The sequence below is a fragment of the Fibroporia radiculosa genome (genome assembly GCF_000313525.1).
Source record: "Fibroporia radiculosa TFFH 294 genomic supercontigs, scaffold3720, whole genome shotgun sequence".
Lineage (NCBI taxonomy): Eukaryota > Fungi > Basidiomycota > Agaricomycetes > Polyporales > Fibroporiaceae > Fibroporia > Fibroporia radiculosa.
This window is the reverse complement of record NW_012133391.1, coordinates 25188-39013: the sequence shown is the minus strand read 5'-3', so window position 1 is coordinate 39013 and position 13826 is coordinate 25188. Positions and strand designations below refer to the sequence as shown.

At 53.4% G+C, this 13826-nt stretch overlaps 8 protein-coding genes across 8 annotated transcripts; 6 read left to right on the top strand and 2 right to left on the bottom strand.

The window, feature by feature from the left end:
- Window positions 1-75: 75 nt before the first annotated feature.
- Window positions 76-595, top strand: FIBRA_04935 (uncharacterized protein; the record flags this gene model as incomplete). Its single annotated transcript, XM_012326716.1, has 2 exons — window positions 76-306; window positions 365-595. 2 exons carry the CDS (start codon window positions 76-78, stop codon window positions 593-595), a joined length of 462 nt encoding a protein of 153 aa, XP_012182106.1.
- A 38-nt stretch (window positions 596-633) lies between these two features.
- On the top strand, window positions 634-1824 carry FIBRA_04934 (uncharacterized protein; the record flags this gene model as incomplete). Its single annotated transcript, XM_012326715.1, has 2 exons — window positions 634-1497; window positions 1564-1824. 2 exons carry the CDS (start codon window positions 634-636, stop codon window positions 1822-1824), a joined length of 1125 nt encoding a protein of 374 aa, XP_012182105.1.
- An 885-nt stretch (window positions 1825-2709) lies between these two features.
- On the bottom strand, window positions 2710-3694 carry FIBRA_04933 (uncharacterized protein; the record flags this gene model as incomplete). Its single annotated transcript, XM_012326714.1, has 4 exons — window positions 2710-3142; window positions 3208-3367; window positions 3416-3585; window positions 3651-3694. 4 exons carry the CDS (start codon window positions 3692-3694, stop codon window positions 2710-2712), a joined length of 807 nt encoding a protein of 268 aa, XP_012182104.1.
- Window positions 3695-3982: 288 nt separating this feature from the next.
- Window positions 3983-5152, top strand: FIBRA_04932 (uncharacterized protein; the record flags this gene model as incomplete). Its single annotated transcript, XM_012326713.1, has 6 exons — window positions 3983-4063; window positions 4137-4319; window positions 4380-4486; window positions 4540-4627; window positions 4675-4805; window positions 4975-5152. 6 exons carry the CDS (start codon window positions 3983-3985, stop codon window positions 5150-5152), a joined length of 768 nt encoding a protein of 255 aa, XP_012182103.1.
- A 761-nt stretch (window positions 5153-5913) lies between these two features.
- Window positions 5914-9914, top strand: FIBRA_04931 (uncharacterized protein; the record flags this gene model as incomplete). Its single annotated transcript, XM_012326712.1, has 3 exons — window positions 5914-7458; window positions 7517-8947; window positions 9087-9914. 3 exons carry the CDS (start codon window positions 5914-5916, stop codon window positions 9912-9914), a joined length of 3804 nt encoding a protein of 1267 aa, XP_012182102.1.
- A 412-nt stretch (window positions 9915-10326) lies between these two features.
- Window positions 10327-10680, bottom strand: FIBRA_04930 (uncharacterized protein; the record flags this gene model as incomplete). Its single annotated transcript, XM_012326711.1, has 4 exons — window positions 10327-10371; window positions 10424-10518; window positions 10580-10619; window positions 10675-10680. The coding sequence occupies 4 exons, from the start codon at window positions 10678-10680 to the stop codon at window positions 10327-10329; spliced, it is 186 nt and encodes a 61-aa protein (XP_012182101.1).
- Window positions 10681-10841: 161 nt separating this feature from the next.
- FIBRA_04929 (uncharacterized protein) lies at window positions 10842-11462 on the top strand (the record flags this gene model as incomplete). Its single annotated transcript, XM_012326710.1, has 1 exon — window positions 10842-11462. One exon carries the CDS (start codon window positions 10842-10844, stop codon window positions 11460-11462), a length of 621 nt encoding a protein of 206 aa, XP_012182100.1.
- A 652-nt stretch (window positions 11463-12114) lies between these two features.
- FIBRA_04928 (uncharacterized protein) lies at window positions 12115-13669 on the top strand (the record flags this gene model as incomplete). Its single annotated transcript, XM_012326709.1, has 6 exons — window positions 12115-12200; window positions 12251-12301; window positions 12357-13231; window positions 13283-13366; window positions 13422-13535; window positions 13596-13669. 6 exons carry the CDS (start codon window positions 12115-12117, stop codon window positions 13667-13669), a joined length of 1284 nt encoding a protein of 427 aa, XP_012182099.1.
- Window positions 13670-13826: the final 157 nt, after the last annotated feature.

Sequence of the window (13826 nt, the reverse complement as noted above, 5' to 3'; positions counted from 1 at the left end):
TTCAAGAAAGCTGCAGTGCAGGGTCTCATGCTGATGAGTAGCAGATCAGAGAGCAGGACGATATGATGGAAATCGATGGACGCGAGTGGGCCGCCAACAGGCAGACGCAAGGCAGGAGTGTGGGCGGGACGTCATACGGAGGCGTTAGAGAAACATGACACTGATCGCGATGTATATGGCGAGAGAGGATGCGGGGAGGAGGCTAACGGGAACGAGTCAAGTCTGGAGAAGACGAAGGACGGTGACATGAGGGGCGGAGTGCAAGCAGCAGAAGGCGCAGAGACGCGCGCACGTGACGTCTTCACAGTAGGTGCCTCTTTAGCTCGACCTTATAAGAGCATTCAAGACGCCTTCTCTGCCTCAGGGCTCGCTCTCATCGTCTCGGCCAACCACATGTGGGCAATTCCGCACTCTCCTGCCTCTCCCCCCCTCAGGCTCTTCTAACGACGGACCTCCGTCAGCAGGCAACATCCGTCAGGCAGGACGGCACCCTCCAGTCTCCCTTGTCCATTCATCCCAGGATCGACCAGCCCAACCCTATTTAATGATCTTCGCCCTTCCTGTTTTGCTCCTTGCGTTTTTCTGTCAACTATAAACCAGCCGTCCGCCTTCTATACCCCCGAGCCCCCTGCAATGTCTCTCTCATCTCTCCCCATCGAACTGCTCGACGCTATCTGCGAGCCTCTCGCTTCCAACCCAGCCACCCTCGCGACCCTTGCGCTCACATGCACAACGTTCAATGCATGTGCTACTCGGCAACTATATCGCACCTTATCCGTATCTGCCTACGCACGCACCCTCCCGATCGTGCAGACCCTTGCTCGCCGACCGGACCTCGCAGCCCTTGTTCACTCATTCGCACTCACTCTCGATGACGCAGACTTTGCCTTCCGGCCATTTTACGTCCTGCTTCGGTCGGCATTAGGTCATATGTCCCACCTCGTCTCGCTAGAGCTTCTCGTAGATTCGAACGCAAGCTGGGTCTTATCCAGCCCCAGCGCACAGTTCCAGTTATCCCAACTGGAGCAGTTCACATGCTCATTCCCGCTGGACATGCATGTATCTGCTTTCCTGGGTCGCACCCCAGCTCTGCGTTCGCTGCAGATTTCCGAGCCAGCCCTTCCCAGCTGCCAGAACCTCCCAGACACGCACATTCCTTTATTGGAATCGTACACGGGTCCTGCGTCACTCCTCCCCCTCCTTGCTTCTCGTCCAGTTTCGACTATCTACCTCTCGGGCGATCTCAGGCTCGAAGACATACCCCAGCCCTCGGGCGCTCCGAACGCGCGAGAAATAGAGTTGAATCTCTATCCATATCCGGCTCCGAAGAACTCGGATTCTGACGGGGGCATAAAACGGCGAGAGCAAGTGCAGGTCTTCAGCGCGATCACCAGTGAAACTCCTGCACCGTTGCTCGAAGCCCTTGCGCTCGCGTACCCAGGGCTTGTCTGTCTCAGGGTAATGACAACGTCTGCATTCTGGGACGCCCCGGATATGGTGTGTATTTCAATTTATTCTTGGCGGGGTATGTCATGTGCTGATTGCTGTTGTCTCTATCCGTAGACTTTATACACGCGTATCGCAGCTACCCTAGCGTCTTTATCAGCGCTTACAGTTTTCGAGCTGTCTGGAATGCACTGGGAGGCGCGTCCAAAAGCACCCACCAGTCCGTCTGGCTTTGGGGTAGGACCAGAAGAGAAAGAATGGATCTCTCCGCCTGTCACACCTCGGGCCGTTGAAGGGAATGAGGGCCACGAGTTTACCATGGAAAATCAGAGCCCCGAGCTCGGTCTGGGCGATGCATTCTATGATTGGTTGGATTGATTAAATGTCACTTGATCGAGGTTTGCTCTTCTAGTTATTGTTTTGGTGGTTGTTTTTCTTCGTCCGTACTTGTTCCACAGTATCGTCTTCCTATCTGCATATGCCTGCATTCCCGTCGCTCCCAAAATGTTTCTGTTGAACGTTGTCATGCATACCCGCACCGTCTCATCTTGCTAGCTAAATTATCCATCTGTCACAGTCTTTGCATCAGTATTCTGGGAATATATCCTTGTCTTGCTTTGTTCTGGTGTCTCTTCGCGCCCTTGTCATCGCTTTAGCCTGTATATTTATAACTTGTGTCATGCTTGTAACATAGTACACGTCCTTTCATTGCATTCATTGTAATCTCGGTAACACGATCAAGTACAATTCTGCAGATAAACCAAAGTATGTAATGGTTAATATACTTCTACAAGAAACACTGTGGTCAAGGTATTCCAGAATGTAATGCGTCACTAGTCCATTTCGGCAAGGTCCGTAGTTGTTGTGGGCTCAAACTACTGGGCGCGGTTTTGTGCCCATGGTCATAGCTCGGAGCATCTCTTTTGTTCGACGATGCTCAAGACATTCTGTCAGGCAAGAATCAACGTTTACTCAGGGAGACAGAAGCAGCTTGGGTCGTGAACTCACTCGGCTTATGCGTCTTCCAGTCTTCCTTTTGACATACTGGGCTGCAATACACTCCCTCTTTACAGCCACTGCAGCGCTTATATTGAGCAACAGTTTCTTCACGGTGCCCATATCCCCCCCTAGAGCATGTCTTCAGGACATATTGCTTGGCTTCCAGACAACTGTCCGTCCAGGCCCAAAGATCTTGAGTGAGCCACAGGAAGTCGTGCGCCGATTCTGGGCCATTCATGCTGCGCGGGAGGTTATTGAGACCACCTAAAAATCGGGGGAATCAGTCTCGATGATGAGCAACGGTACATCACACTCACTCGGCTGGTCAATTCTCGCCAGGATCTTCTGCAGCACATGGGGATTTATTTTGGCTGCTATGAACAAGAACTGTCTCGCAAGCTCGCAATCACCCCATAACTTGAACACAGCGAGTGCTCCCGTGTAAGCGAAGGCGCCTTCCCAGTAATCCACATTGTCCACCTGCTGCTGGGTGAATGGTTTCTGTGACGGAGGCGGGAAAGCGCAGCCGCCGCGAGGAGGGGGATTTCCCGTCCGTACAACATCGGGCTGTAGCCAAGCTTGAATGAAGGACAACGCGTCGGCGGGACGGCCCGCCTTCAAGAGTATGGAACCGAGCCATTCGCGCTGGCCCATGTTGTCTCCGGGGCAGAGTCGCAGCGTCTCTATGATGGTGTCCCTATTGAGTTGAAAGACGTGATTGAGTGAGATGGCTGAAGAAGGCAGGATAAGGTCGGGACGTACGCCGATCTCGCGTAATCTTTCTTCTCGAAGGTGGTTCTGACTAGTGCCTGAAGGACACGCATATACGGACGTGTCTCGATGAGGCCCCAGAAGTGCCCGACTGTGCTACCCTCATCGTCGAATGCTTGTGGCCCAAAGATGCGCACCATGTGCTCACGGCCTTGATTTTATGTTAGCAAAGCTTAAACTAGCCCTCAAATGCTCCTACCTCGCTGCGCTGCTCCATCGAGCACGCTGACAGACATGTCGAGGTTGGGCATGAGGAATGCCATTTGCACAGCGGCATCGAGATTGTTTGGATCCTCCAGCGCTTTGAGAAGGAACGGTATCGCTTTCTCTGGCTTCTTTCTTCTGCATAGATCTTCTGCTTTGTCGAGGCTTCATAGATGAGCACCGCCAGCTTGAAAGAGATGTCGCTGCAGTTGTCCAATTCTCTAACTCACTTTCGTTGGGCCTCTCGAGAAACTGTGCCTCCCCCTACACCCATGAAACTCTCCGCTCCCCCCCACAAGTCTATTCATTTTTCCTATATGATGTATCTTAGATGACTCGAGGTAGGCTGAGGTGTGAAGTGCGTCGATGATAAGGCAGTTCTTGAGTCCTCGATTGCGACGCCGCGGACGCGTCTGTGGCTAGCCACCACGGTAAGCGCCGCGCCACTTGCGGCGGTGATTTGACTTGGATCACGTGGGGGTCACACCCGCACTTGTCACACTCGCGCCCTTGACGCAGTGCTTGCTCCTCGTTCAACCTCTAGTGGCCAATTGACCTCGCCATGAGCGAAACTGCAGCAACAGTGCCTTCAAATGCAGCCGCCGACCCGACCATTGACGATGGAGAGGAAGACGACACCAAGGTGCGTCACTTGTGCTTACATGCCAGAGCGTTGGGAATGTATGCACATGCGGCTGCTCAATTTTGACATGTAGGAAATCCTGGCCATGAAACAGCGCGTGGAAGAGATGGAGAAGGAAGCGAACAAGCTGCGAGAGATGCAGGCCGAGGCAGAAAAAGCCGAAAATGGATCCGCTACAGATGGTGACACCAGCGTGCCAATGGAAACGGAGGACGACAAGGCTGCGGCAGACAGTAGGAGTATATTTGTGGGCAACGTACGTCGCTACATATATGTTGTACCTTTTCACGGAGCGCCGACCAATTGGTCGATATAGGTTGATTATGCTGCTACACCGGAGGAGATTCAGATGCACTTCCAAGCTTGCGGTGTAATCAATCGAGTAACTATTCTTTGTGACAAATTTACAGGTCATCCAAAAGGGTATGTACACCTCCTGACCACTCGAGAGGCGCACGACTGACGATAGTCTGTAGTTTTGCGTACGTTGAATTCGGAGAAGCTGAACACGTTGATGCCGCGTTGGCAATGGACAACTCCCTTTTCCGTGGACGGCTGATCAAAGTGAGCGTTTTGGACAAGTCATGAGGCTCAACTGACGCTTTGGCCAGGTTACCGCCAAACGTACTAATATACCGGGGTTCAACCGGGGCCGGGGTCGGGGTGGCTATCGTGGGGGCTATCGTGGGGGGTACAGAGGAGGGGGATCGTACGGCTATAGCCCATATCGGGCGCGGGGCAGGTGAGTTGCTCTCTTTGTTCGTCGCGGGAGATACTTACGTGTAACAGAGGTCGGGGCCGGGGATACTAGTGTCGAAAATGGACGAAAGTCTGCGTATTCTGCATTATCTGTATCGTTGTTATCGCGTATTATATCATCGGGCATTGCCATCTTATATGACGGTCCTAAGGTCTGCAGCCGAACAGAGAAGGCCGGTCGATGCGTCTGTTGCAAATTTCCGTTCACCGGTCGCCGTTGCTCTCGGTGATCGTCCGGGGTTCGAGGATGGCGCATTGAACGTTTGTACGTTGGAGCGTGCTCAGTACTCAGTGCTTGGTAACGGACAATCTGTCCAACATTGGCAATAGGTGGCTATGTCCGGATGGTGTGAATTCCGAGCTCGGGCGACACTTTTTGGCCTGCACGTTTGTGGAATCCGACGACGGAGCGTGTATGTCTACAAGCGCAGCTTGGCCGCAGCAGTGGTCGAAAGCAAAGCCATCACATGCCGTGTCTGGCCGGGTTGTGTAAGTAGGATATGGTTTGGAACGCGCTGGTGAGGGCGCAGCTGGTGTGTGGATGAAAATAAAGCTTATCTAGTGACGTAATTCATCGACGGAGGAGGCGCGCAAGGTGAAAGTACTCATTGTTGAAAGACGAAGATACCGACCGGGACGTTGCTGGTGCGAGAGGACGATGGGAGCGGAGAGAGAGAGCCCGTGTCTGCTCTCATTTGCGGGGAAGAGCCTGTGAGCGGACGGTTGGGAGGCGAGGATCCCTGGCCAGGGTTCGAACGTGCTTCGACTCATGACGCGCGACGCTCGCTCTGGTTGGTGGGCGGGTGCTGAGTCAGCAGGCTGGCCTGGGTGGGACCCACGTGTTTGGGTCGTCCGGTCCAATATCGTCACTCCCACCAGCCAACTTTCATTTCTCCACGACCGCCCGCTCCTCGCTGTCGCCTCCCATATCATCCTTACAGACCTGATCTACGTAACTCTCTGCGGCCATCTGCCGTCCTCCCATCTTTCCCTCTTCACCCCCCAGGTCCCCCTCTCCTCGCCTCTTGCTTCCTACCACCACTTACCTCCGCGGATCCCACCCCTGCGGCCTCATTCTCCGGAGGGCATATATGAGCCTCCTCCGCTCTCCCACTTCCCGCTCAGACCCTCTCTCTCCGCCCTCGTCCCCTGCCACTTCCGCCACAGTCACCGCTCCTTCCTCCCCCCGTCCGTCAAAGGACCGTCTCTTTCGTCTATCGCCTGGTCCCCGTCGCACCACTTCAAAGTCTAATCCTGCCCCCAAATGGCCCGATGATAGTCATACCGACTCCAGCGGCTCTGGCACAGAGACAAAGCAAGGCCATCCATTGTCGCAACATAAACCCCGTAAGCGACCCATCCGCCGTCCATCGGACCGCGCCTTGACCCTCCCCCCTTCACGTATGTCATCTGAACCCTTGCTTGATATGCCTGCTCCCTCATCGGCTTGGATGCCTTCTCGGAGGCCTCTCTCCCCTTCTTCCTCTTCCTCAGCACCTAGTTCTCCTGGCGCTGCACGCCCCACCTCCTCTTCCACCACGGGCATCGGACGCAAGGTTGCTGCTTCCTTGGATTTATTCAAGGAATCTGTGGCCTCCCCTTCAGATGAGGAGGTCAATGTGTTCGAGCGTCCGAGGGCCATGTCGTCCGCTTCGAGACGGAAGCCAGGCCCCTCGCAAGCCATGGATAAAATGGCCGCGGCCGAGTTTCAGTTTGTCAAACGCTCAGACTGGCCTGATCGCGAGATAGCTGCCATTCGACGAGAGAAAAGCATGACTGGTTTGGAGAGAGCGAGGACACGAGACAGCACGAGTTCAAACACGAGCGCTCGCGAAAACCTGCCTCGTCGACCGTCCGTTCGTGAATCCGTTTTCAATGTATCCAGCGACTTGGTACAGTGGAGAAACTCGGTCCTCGAAGACCGAGGCCGATCGCGAGATTGGAGTGTCTGGCAGGACGATACTCCGCAAGCTGGGGTTATTAGAGCGCCAGGTGTGTACTACTTTACACTACAGCATATCACCTATCATGACCACATTTTCCTCTCCTCAGTTGATCGTGACCTTTCTTCTTCGATCAGTCACTCCCATTTGCTTCACCCTTTACCATCCCCCGGCGAACGAGCAGCGGCATTGCCTAGCTCGCATGCTGACCATGACATTTTACATCCGCTTGGTCGAGTTGGTTCGAGTAGTCGATCACGGTCTCCTGCGCCCCTGGTTGGCATTGACTTTACCGCATCATACCCACCGACAATTGTTTCTGATCTTGCTTCATTTTCTCCGTGGTCGACCGATGACGAAAGTGCATGGGATACAGCTTCCATCACTACATCGTCAACTACCGAGGCGTCTTCTCCATTTCCCCTTTCACCTTCACGGTTGAGTCCCCTTCCGCAGCCTCTGGTTCGACATGGGAGTGACGAGGAAGAAGAGCATCACCAGCGGGTCCTTTTGTCTCAGTATGACGATATAGAGTTGGGACCGCAGGTGATGACACATTCTAGTCATGGGGATATACCTCTAGACGTCGACGCGTTCCAAGACGGTCTCCCTCACATTCCCTTACGGCCATTTCGTAATCAGGTTGGTGGCCATAGCGCTATCTATAAATTTACCAAGCGCGCAGTATGCAAGGTGTGTGTTATTCGATTTTGATTGAGATATCCAACTTCACTGTTTCCGCCGAATTTAGCCCCTAGTTTCACGTGAGAACCTATTTTATGAAGCGGTTGAACGCGAAGCACCTCCTTTATTGGACTTTATCCCTCGCTATCTAGGTGTGATGCTTGTTAGCTATCGACGCGTACCTCGCGTATCCAATGGCGCTCCTGGAGAGCATGCAAACAATCATCATGACCGGGCTCGTCCTTTGCTCCAGAAAGCGGCCTCGGAGCCAAGGTCACGAATTTCTGCTCACCCGATCGGAAGGACAGGTTCTCAAAAGGAAGAGGGGGACACTGATACGGAGGAGGCAGAAATGCCTGAAGTGGCCCTGGATTATAACCGTCACATTGTCCCTCAATGGCTTCTCCGCGGTGGGCGAAGCCGAGCTATGTCCCAATCGGCCACATTGTCTTCGTCGTTCCCCCACCCTATCAACCGGTTCCTCAGGGGTCGTCATTTTGGCGGATACACTGCTTCCAGCCCAGATCTCGCGACATCTGCAGGTATCTCCCCCCGGACTCATCGCATGTCCGACACGGCTCCTGACACATCGACCCGAGGACGAACCTCATCTAATCTCTCCATGGCCGAATCTGCTACGCCGACGAGCTCTCCACGCATATGCGCGTCGATATCTGAAGGGAGGGATGCTTTCAGGGACCATGAAAGATCGCCCCATCTTTCTACTTCTCCATCACCGTACCAGAATGGCTTGTTCGGAGGGACAGGGTCCACTGTCGTCAATACCAAATTCAAGGACCACGTTTTCAGTACGCTTCTGCGGAGATTCTCCAAGCAGTGTTCCGGGCGTAGTGTGTGCTCTTTACGAGCTGAGGACGAGGGAGACCTTGCTGATGGTGAAGCTGAAGACGCAAGCCTGAGCGACAGTATCTCTAAGGTCAGGAGGAAGAGGCTGAGTCAGGTAGAGCGACTGCGTCAGGCAGAAGGGGGTATTTCTACGCAGCCTCTGCGCCGGGTGCGGAGCGAGAATCGGCTTATACGTCGCGACCGATGTTCCGAGGTGGAGGCTCGAGATGACAATCCGCAGGATTTGTTCGAATTTGAATATGATCGGGGTGGTGAGGAGGGGGCACTATCTACGTTTGGACAAAGCACGGGGACGTCCTCATTTTCGACGCGATATCATCGCCGGAGTCCAAGTCGACCGAAACCGCAGTTGTCGTATTCGGACCCGTTGACCCGGTTGGAGCCTCATCCCCCTACTGCGCACCGTTCCCCCTCAGCGCCTGGTGGCCGTGACTCGTCCGTGACGCGACAAAATCACTTTATTCTCATGGAGGACCTAACTGGACGTTTGAAACGCTCTTGTGTTCTTGATCTTAAAATGGGTACTCGCCAGTATGGCATGGATGCAACGCCTGCGAAAAAGAAGAGTCAGCGGAAGAAGTGCGACAAGACGACTAGCAGGTCATTAGGTGTGCGTGTCTGCGGTATGCAGGTGAGTGATAGTCGTGTGTACTCAAACGTGTAGAGCGGGCAAATGCCACGATCATATACGTGGTCCCGCTGTCTTGGAGTACACTACTTCTCCGTTGTTGGTCCGAGATAGATCCTTAGCTGACAATGATGATATGAAGGTATGGAACCACGCCGCTCAAACATATGTGACCCAAGACAAATACCAAGGTCGCGAGGTCCGCCCAGAGGACTTTACGGACGTCTTGGCGTCTTTTCTCAACAATGGCCAGCGGCTGTTGGTACATCAAATTCCTGTCATTCTGCGGAAAGTATATGCGCTCGCAGGAATTGTCAACCGTCTGAAAGGCTTCCGGTTCTACGGCTGCAGTCTTCTCATGATTTATGACGGCGACCAGGAAGTGCAAGAAGCATACAGAGCCTCTGTTCTAGACAACCCATCTTCCCGTAGCAAACGGGGTGAGTCGCTCGAGCGCCGTCTGAGTCGGACTGCGGAGAACAAGCAAGAGCGTCCTGGTTTGCGCCGGACACACAGCGAGGATATCCTGCTTGGTCCTGCTGAAGATCGAAGCGGCCGACGGCGAAAGAGAGGCGAAATGCAGATCCGTCTAGTCGACTTTGCCCACACTACGACCGGCAGGGACTGGCTACCGTACCCGTCTGACGAGCCCAAAGTGAAGGAGGAAATAACCAGCGGAAAAGGATACCAAGCAGACGTCGATCCCGAAACTGGACTTATATACGCCAGGTTTCCTCCACACTACCCAGACCAGCCCGACCGCGGATTTTTGTATGGTTTGATGAATTTGGCTGGGTCGTTGGAGGAAATCTGGAATCGAGAACGTCTTCGTCGCATCAAGGCCTCGAGGGACAATCCGTCGGCCGTCGCAGACCAGCTTCCTCCGCTTTCGACAGATGGGAAGGAAATTTTCGACGAGATTTTCAAGACACCAGAGGGTGCTGTGGATCTCGGAATGCTTTCATCCTAAATATTGCATTTTTAAGGTCACATTTTTTTCTTCTTTCACACTGGTTGCTCTCACTTCTCTTTATGTTGTTCTGATGCAAATTTCTTCTCTCAAACCATCTCTGCACGAACCTAGAGTCACGTCTATTCTTTGCGATGTATCATACTGCATGAGCTAGCGTACAGTGCATAATTCAAGTAACTTAATTCCTTGTCTCTTATTCTCGAGGCCCTCTCAATGATCCGAAATTTTGTTCACAAAATGTGTTGCGAACAGTGCTTCATGTCGTTTATAGTGGTGGATTTATTTCATGTGCAAATAGATGGCTTGATCAACGAGCACTTCGAGAGCAATGACACATGTGACGGCTAGGTTCTAATGGGCAGACTTTAGGCGTTCATCCACACGTGAAACAGTGACAATGTTTCATAGACTATGATTCCTCAAGGTACTTTCCCCGGATGTCTTTCCACTGTTTCTGTGGAGGGGTCAGAACGACCAAGCGCGCGGGGAGAGGTAAGCATACGCACCCCCTTATTCCAGCTATCGTAGAACGAGGTGATGCCTACATCGAAGCCGACACCAAACCCAAATGCACCAGCGAAGATGGACGTCACATATACGCCTGCAGGGTGCGGACAGCTGGAGAGACGTGTGGTACGGAGGAAAACGGAATGCCAACTCACTGTTGCGCTTGACGAGAGTGTTATAGAAAGCGTTCGCCAGCTATTCAGTGCCATGTTAACACTACATATGGGAACAGCGGCGAGATGGTACTCACAGACATGGCTAGTAGAGGGGAGAACGAAGGAACGGTGTAAGTGACGGATGGAGGTCAAGCTGCAGGCGTCAGCGGAAGGTCGCGTTGAAGAAACAAGCGCCCTATCTGGTACATTTGCTCGTGCGCTGAGCTGCTACATAGTGCTGTCTTTCCGCGGCGTTCACGCCATGTCCCTGCTCAGACACTCAATACCACACTTGCGTGCGGCTAGGCCATGCCTGCGGTCCGCGTTCATGTCCACCGAGCCGGGGCCGTCTCGAGGGAGTAATGCGGAATACTTCGAGCTGCTCAGTCAACTCGGACCATTGTCTTCGTCCTCTGCTCCTACCGATTCAGGTCCTCCTACCGCGCCGGAGGGAGCCTATCCTCCTCCTCAAAACACCAACCCAGTCAGCGCTGTTGGGTCGTACGGCTCTGACAAGCCCATGTACTCTATCTATGTAAAGTCTTCGCGGACAAACACCATAGCCACCCTTACGCGCCCGAATGGAAACCCACTCAAGACGTTGACGGGGGGGAAGGTTGGGTTTAAGGGCGGGAATCGCTCTAGTTACGAGGCGGGATATAAGTGTGCCGTGGAGATATTCGCGCGGCTGCAGCAGGAGGTGGACATGCAAGACTTGACGTGGCAGTTATATCTGAACGGCTTTGGGCACGGGCGGGAGGCCGTACAGAAGGCGTTGATGGCGGAGGAGGGCAATGCTGTCAGGAAGTACCTGGTCAATATCATCGACAAGACACCCATCAAGGTTGGAGGAACGAGGGCCCAGAAGATGAAGCGACGGTGACCATGGCAAGGTGGGTTGCATCTTTGCATTGGTATCGCGGGGTACTCATTCCCGCTTAGATTTACATTTGCCCGCTGAGGCTTATGGCGTGGTTCGGATAACAGTCGCCTGGGTGTGCAAGCCCCACCTTTCCAATAGCGGGATCCCTCACAGCAAGTGCACCCCACGAAGCACTCTTTGGATCCAATCCGCTCTATGTCTCGGTTGCTGTTATGCTTGAAATGTAGGGCTTCTTGTAATCACCCGGGTAATACACCTTTTGCACACCGGTTGTCCTACCATGATCAACTGAGTTTGCCAGTTCTGGGCGGTGCGACCCAAGCCCATGTTCAGGCGCTGTTATGATCAAGTTCTGTTGAGCATGAATGTTGCTGGCAGCATGCCTTTGTGATATTGCGACCGGAGATTGAGGAACCGTGAAGCAGTGTCGCTTGTAAGCTTGCGCTTGGCCGGATTGGGGCGAGTGCTTATGTCATGCATCGGCGCAGGACTCCAGCTTCCTCCCGTCAACGAGTGCGTTCGGCATGCGGCTGCGCGCCCTCATAATCCACCGCCCCGCTCATTTCGGGCTGCCACACCTTTCTCTTTGTCTTCTGCCACCATTACTTCCGCACTCAGACTCGCCAGGCTGCGCCTTGCCTTCCCCTCGGCCATGACTGCTGTTGTAACTCCAGATGGAGTGCCACTCCCTCCCCCCCGAGAGATCCCGTCCACGTTCGTCTCGAGTCTCAAGAGCTGGTGTGTAGTCTGTATTGGTCCTTCTCCTTTGATACCGATTATAAACACAGGTGGGCTGCTGGGGAGAAGGAGAGCGCTGCAGCGGAGGAGCGCCTACTCAGGTCGGGCTCAATCACTTCCGAGAAATCGGTGTGGCGCGCTCACGCTCGTTCACAGAAAACTACCATTCTTTCGACCCGCAGGGTCACCGCCTTCTTCCCCAGACAATGGCTTTGCTTCCGTGGCTCAGAGTATGCGCGTTGAGCTAGATAACCCCAAGCATTACATCAATACGCTAGCCATCACACCCACCACATCCTCGGCGTCGCCCTCTCGCCCACCAACAGTACTACTACATGGATACGGTGCTGGATTAGGCTTCTTTTTCCAGAACTTCCTCGCTCTGGGACAATGGGTCGGTCGTCGTGGGTCCCCCATCTATGCGCTCGATTGGCTGGGAATGGGTCGCTCAGCTCGCGTTCCCTTCACTGTGAAAGCTAAGCGCGATGATATCGATGGGCGAGTCCAAGAGGCCGAGGGGTTCTTCATCGACTCGCTCGAGCAGTGGAGACAACGGATGGGGCTGGAGCGCATGACGCTTATCGGTCACTCACTAGGTGGCTATTTGAGTGTCGCGTATGCACTGAAGTTCCCTACACGTGTGAGCAAAATCATATTGCTCTCGCCTGCAGGCGTACCTCGGGACCCAGATAGCACAGTGTATTCGCGCGAGGTGACTGAAGCTCAAGAGACAGATGTGTCAAATTCCGATCATGCCGAGAACGCTACAAAGGCACGCATTGAAAGCATGAAGTCCGACCAGAAGGAGGCACGAAATAAGGAGAGTCGCTCCCGCAGATTGCTTACATACCTCTGGGAGGAAGGATGGAGTCCGTTCCAGGTGGTTAGATCGTCGCTGTTCTGGGGTCCCATGTTGGTCGGCAAGTATTCAAGTCGACGTTTCATTGGTCTGAGCGAAGAGGACACGAGGGCAATGCATGCTTATATCGTGAACCTTGTCCTGGCCAAAGGTTCGGGGGAGTATTGCGTCTGTAAGTTAGCCTCCTTATGGTATGTTGGCAGCAAATTAAACTCCGGTTCAGCGCATCTGCTTGCACCAGGAGCTCATGCTCGGCGGCCTCTCGTAGATCGCATTGCAGCCCTGAAAGTACCTATCACTTTTATATGTGAGTACATCGCGATCAATGATTGGGATTTGTTAATACTCATTTATTTTACCAGATGGTGAACATGATTGGATGGATCCTGACGGCGGTGCTCAATCTGTCGAGAATCTACGCAAGGCTGGTAATGGCAACGGCAAGATGTATATGATTCCTCATGCTGGTCATCATGGTGCGTTGTGCATGTTTTATGTAGTTTGTCAATTCTGAATATTGGACACTGAATCTACAGTGTATCTGGACAATCCCAAGGCTGTCAACGATTTGCTTATCAAGGAACTAGACCGCCAACAAGAGAGAATGTAGAGTCGAGGAGGTGGCACGCATTTTCGTTGTATTGGGGACATCTAACGGTAGATTTAGAACGAGCGCACTCTTTATCCGCATGCATTCGAACATTACTGTGTAGCATTCAATAATATTTTGCGTCTGAAGTCTTCGGTAGAGGAGCATCTGATCAAAA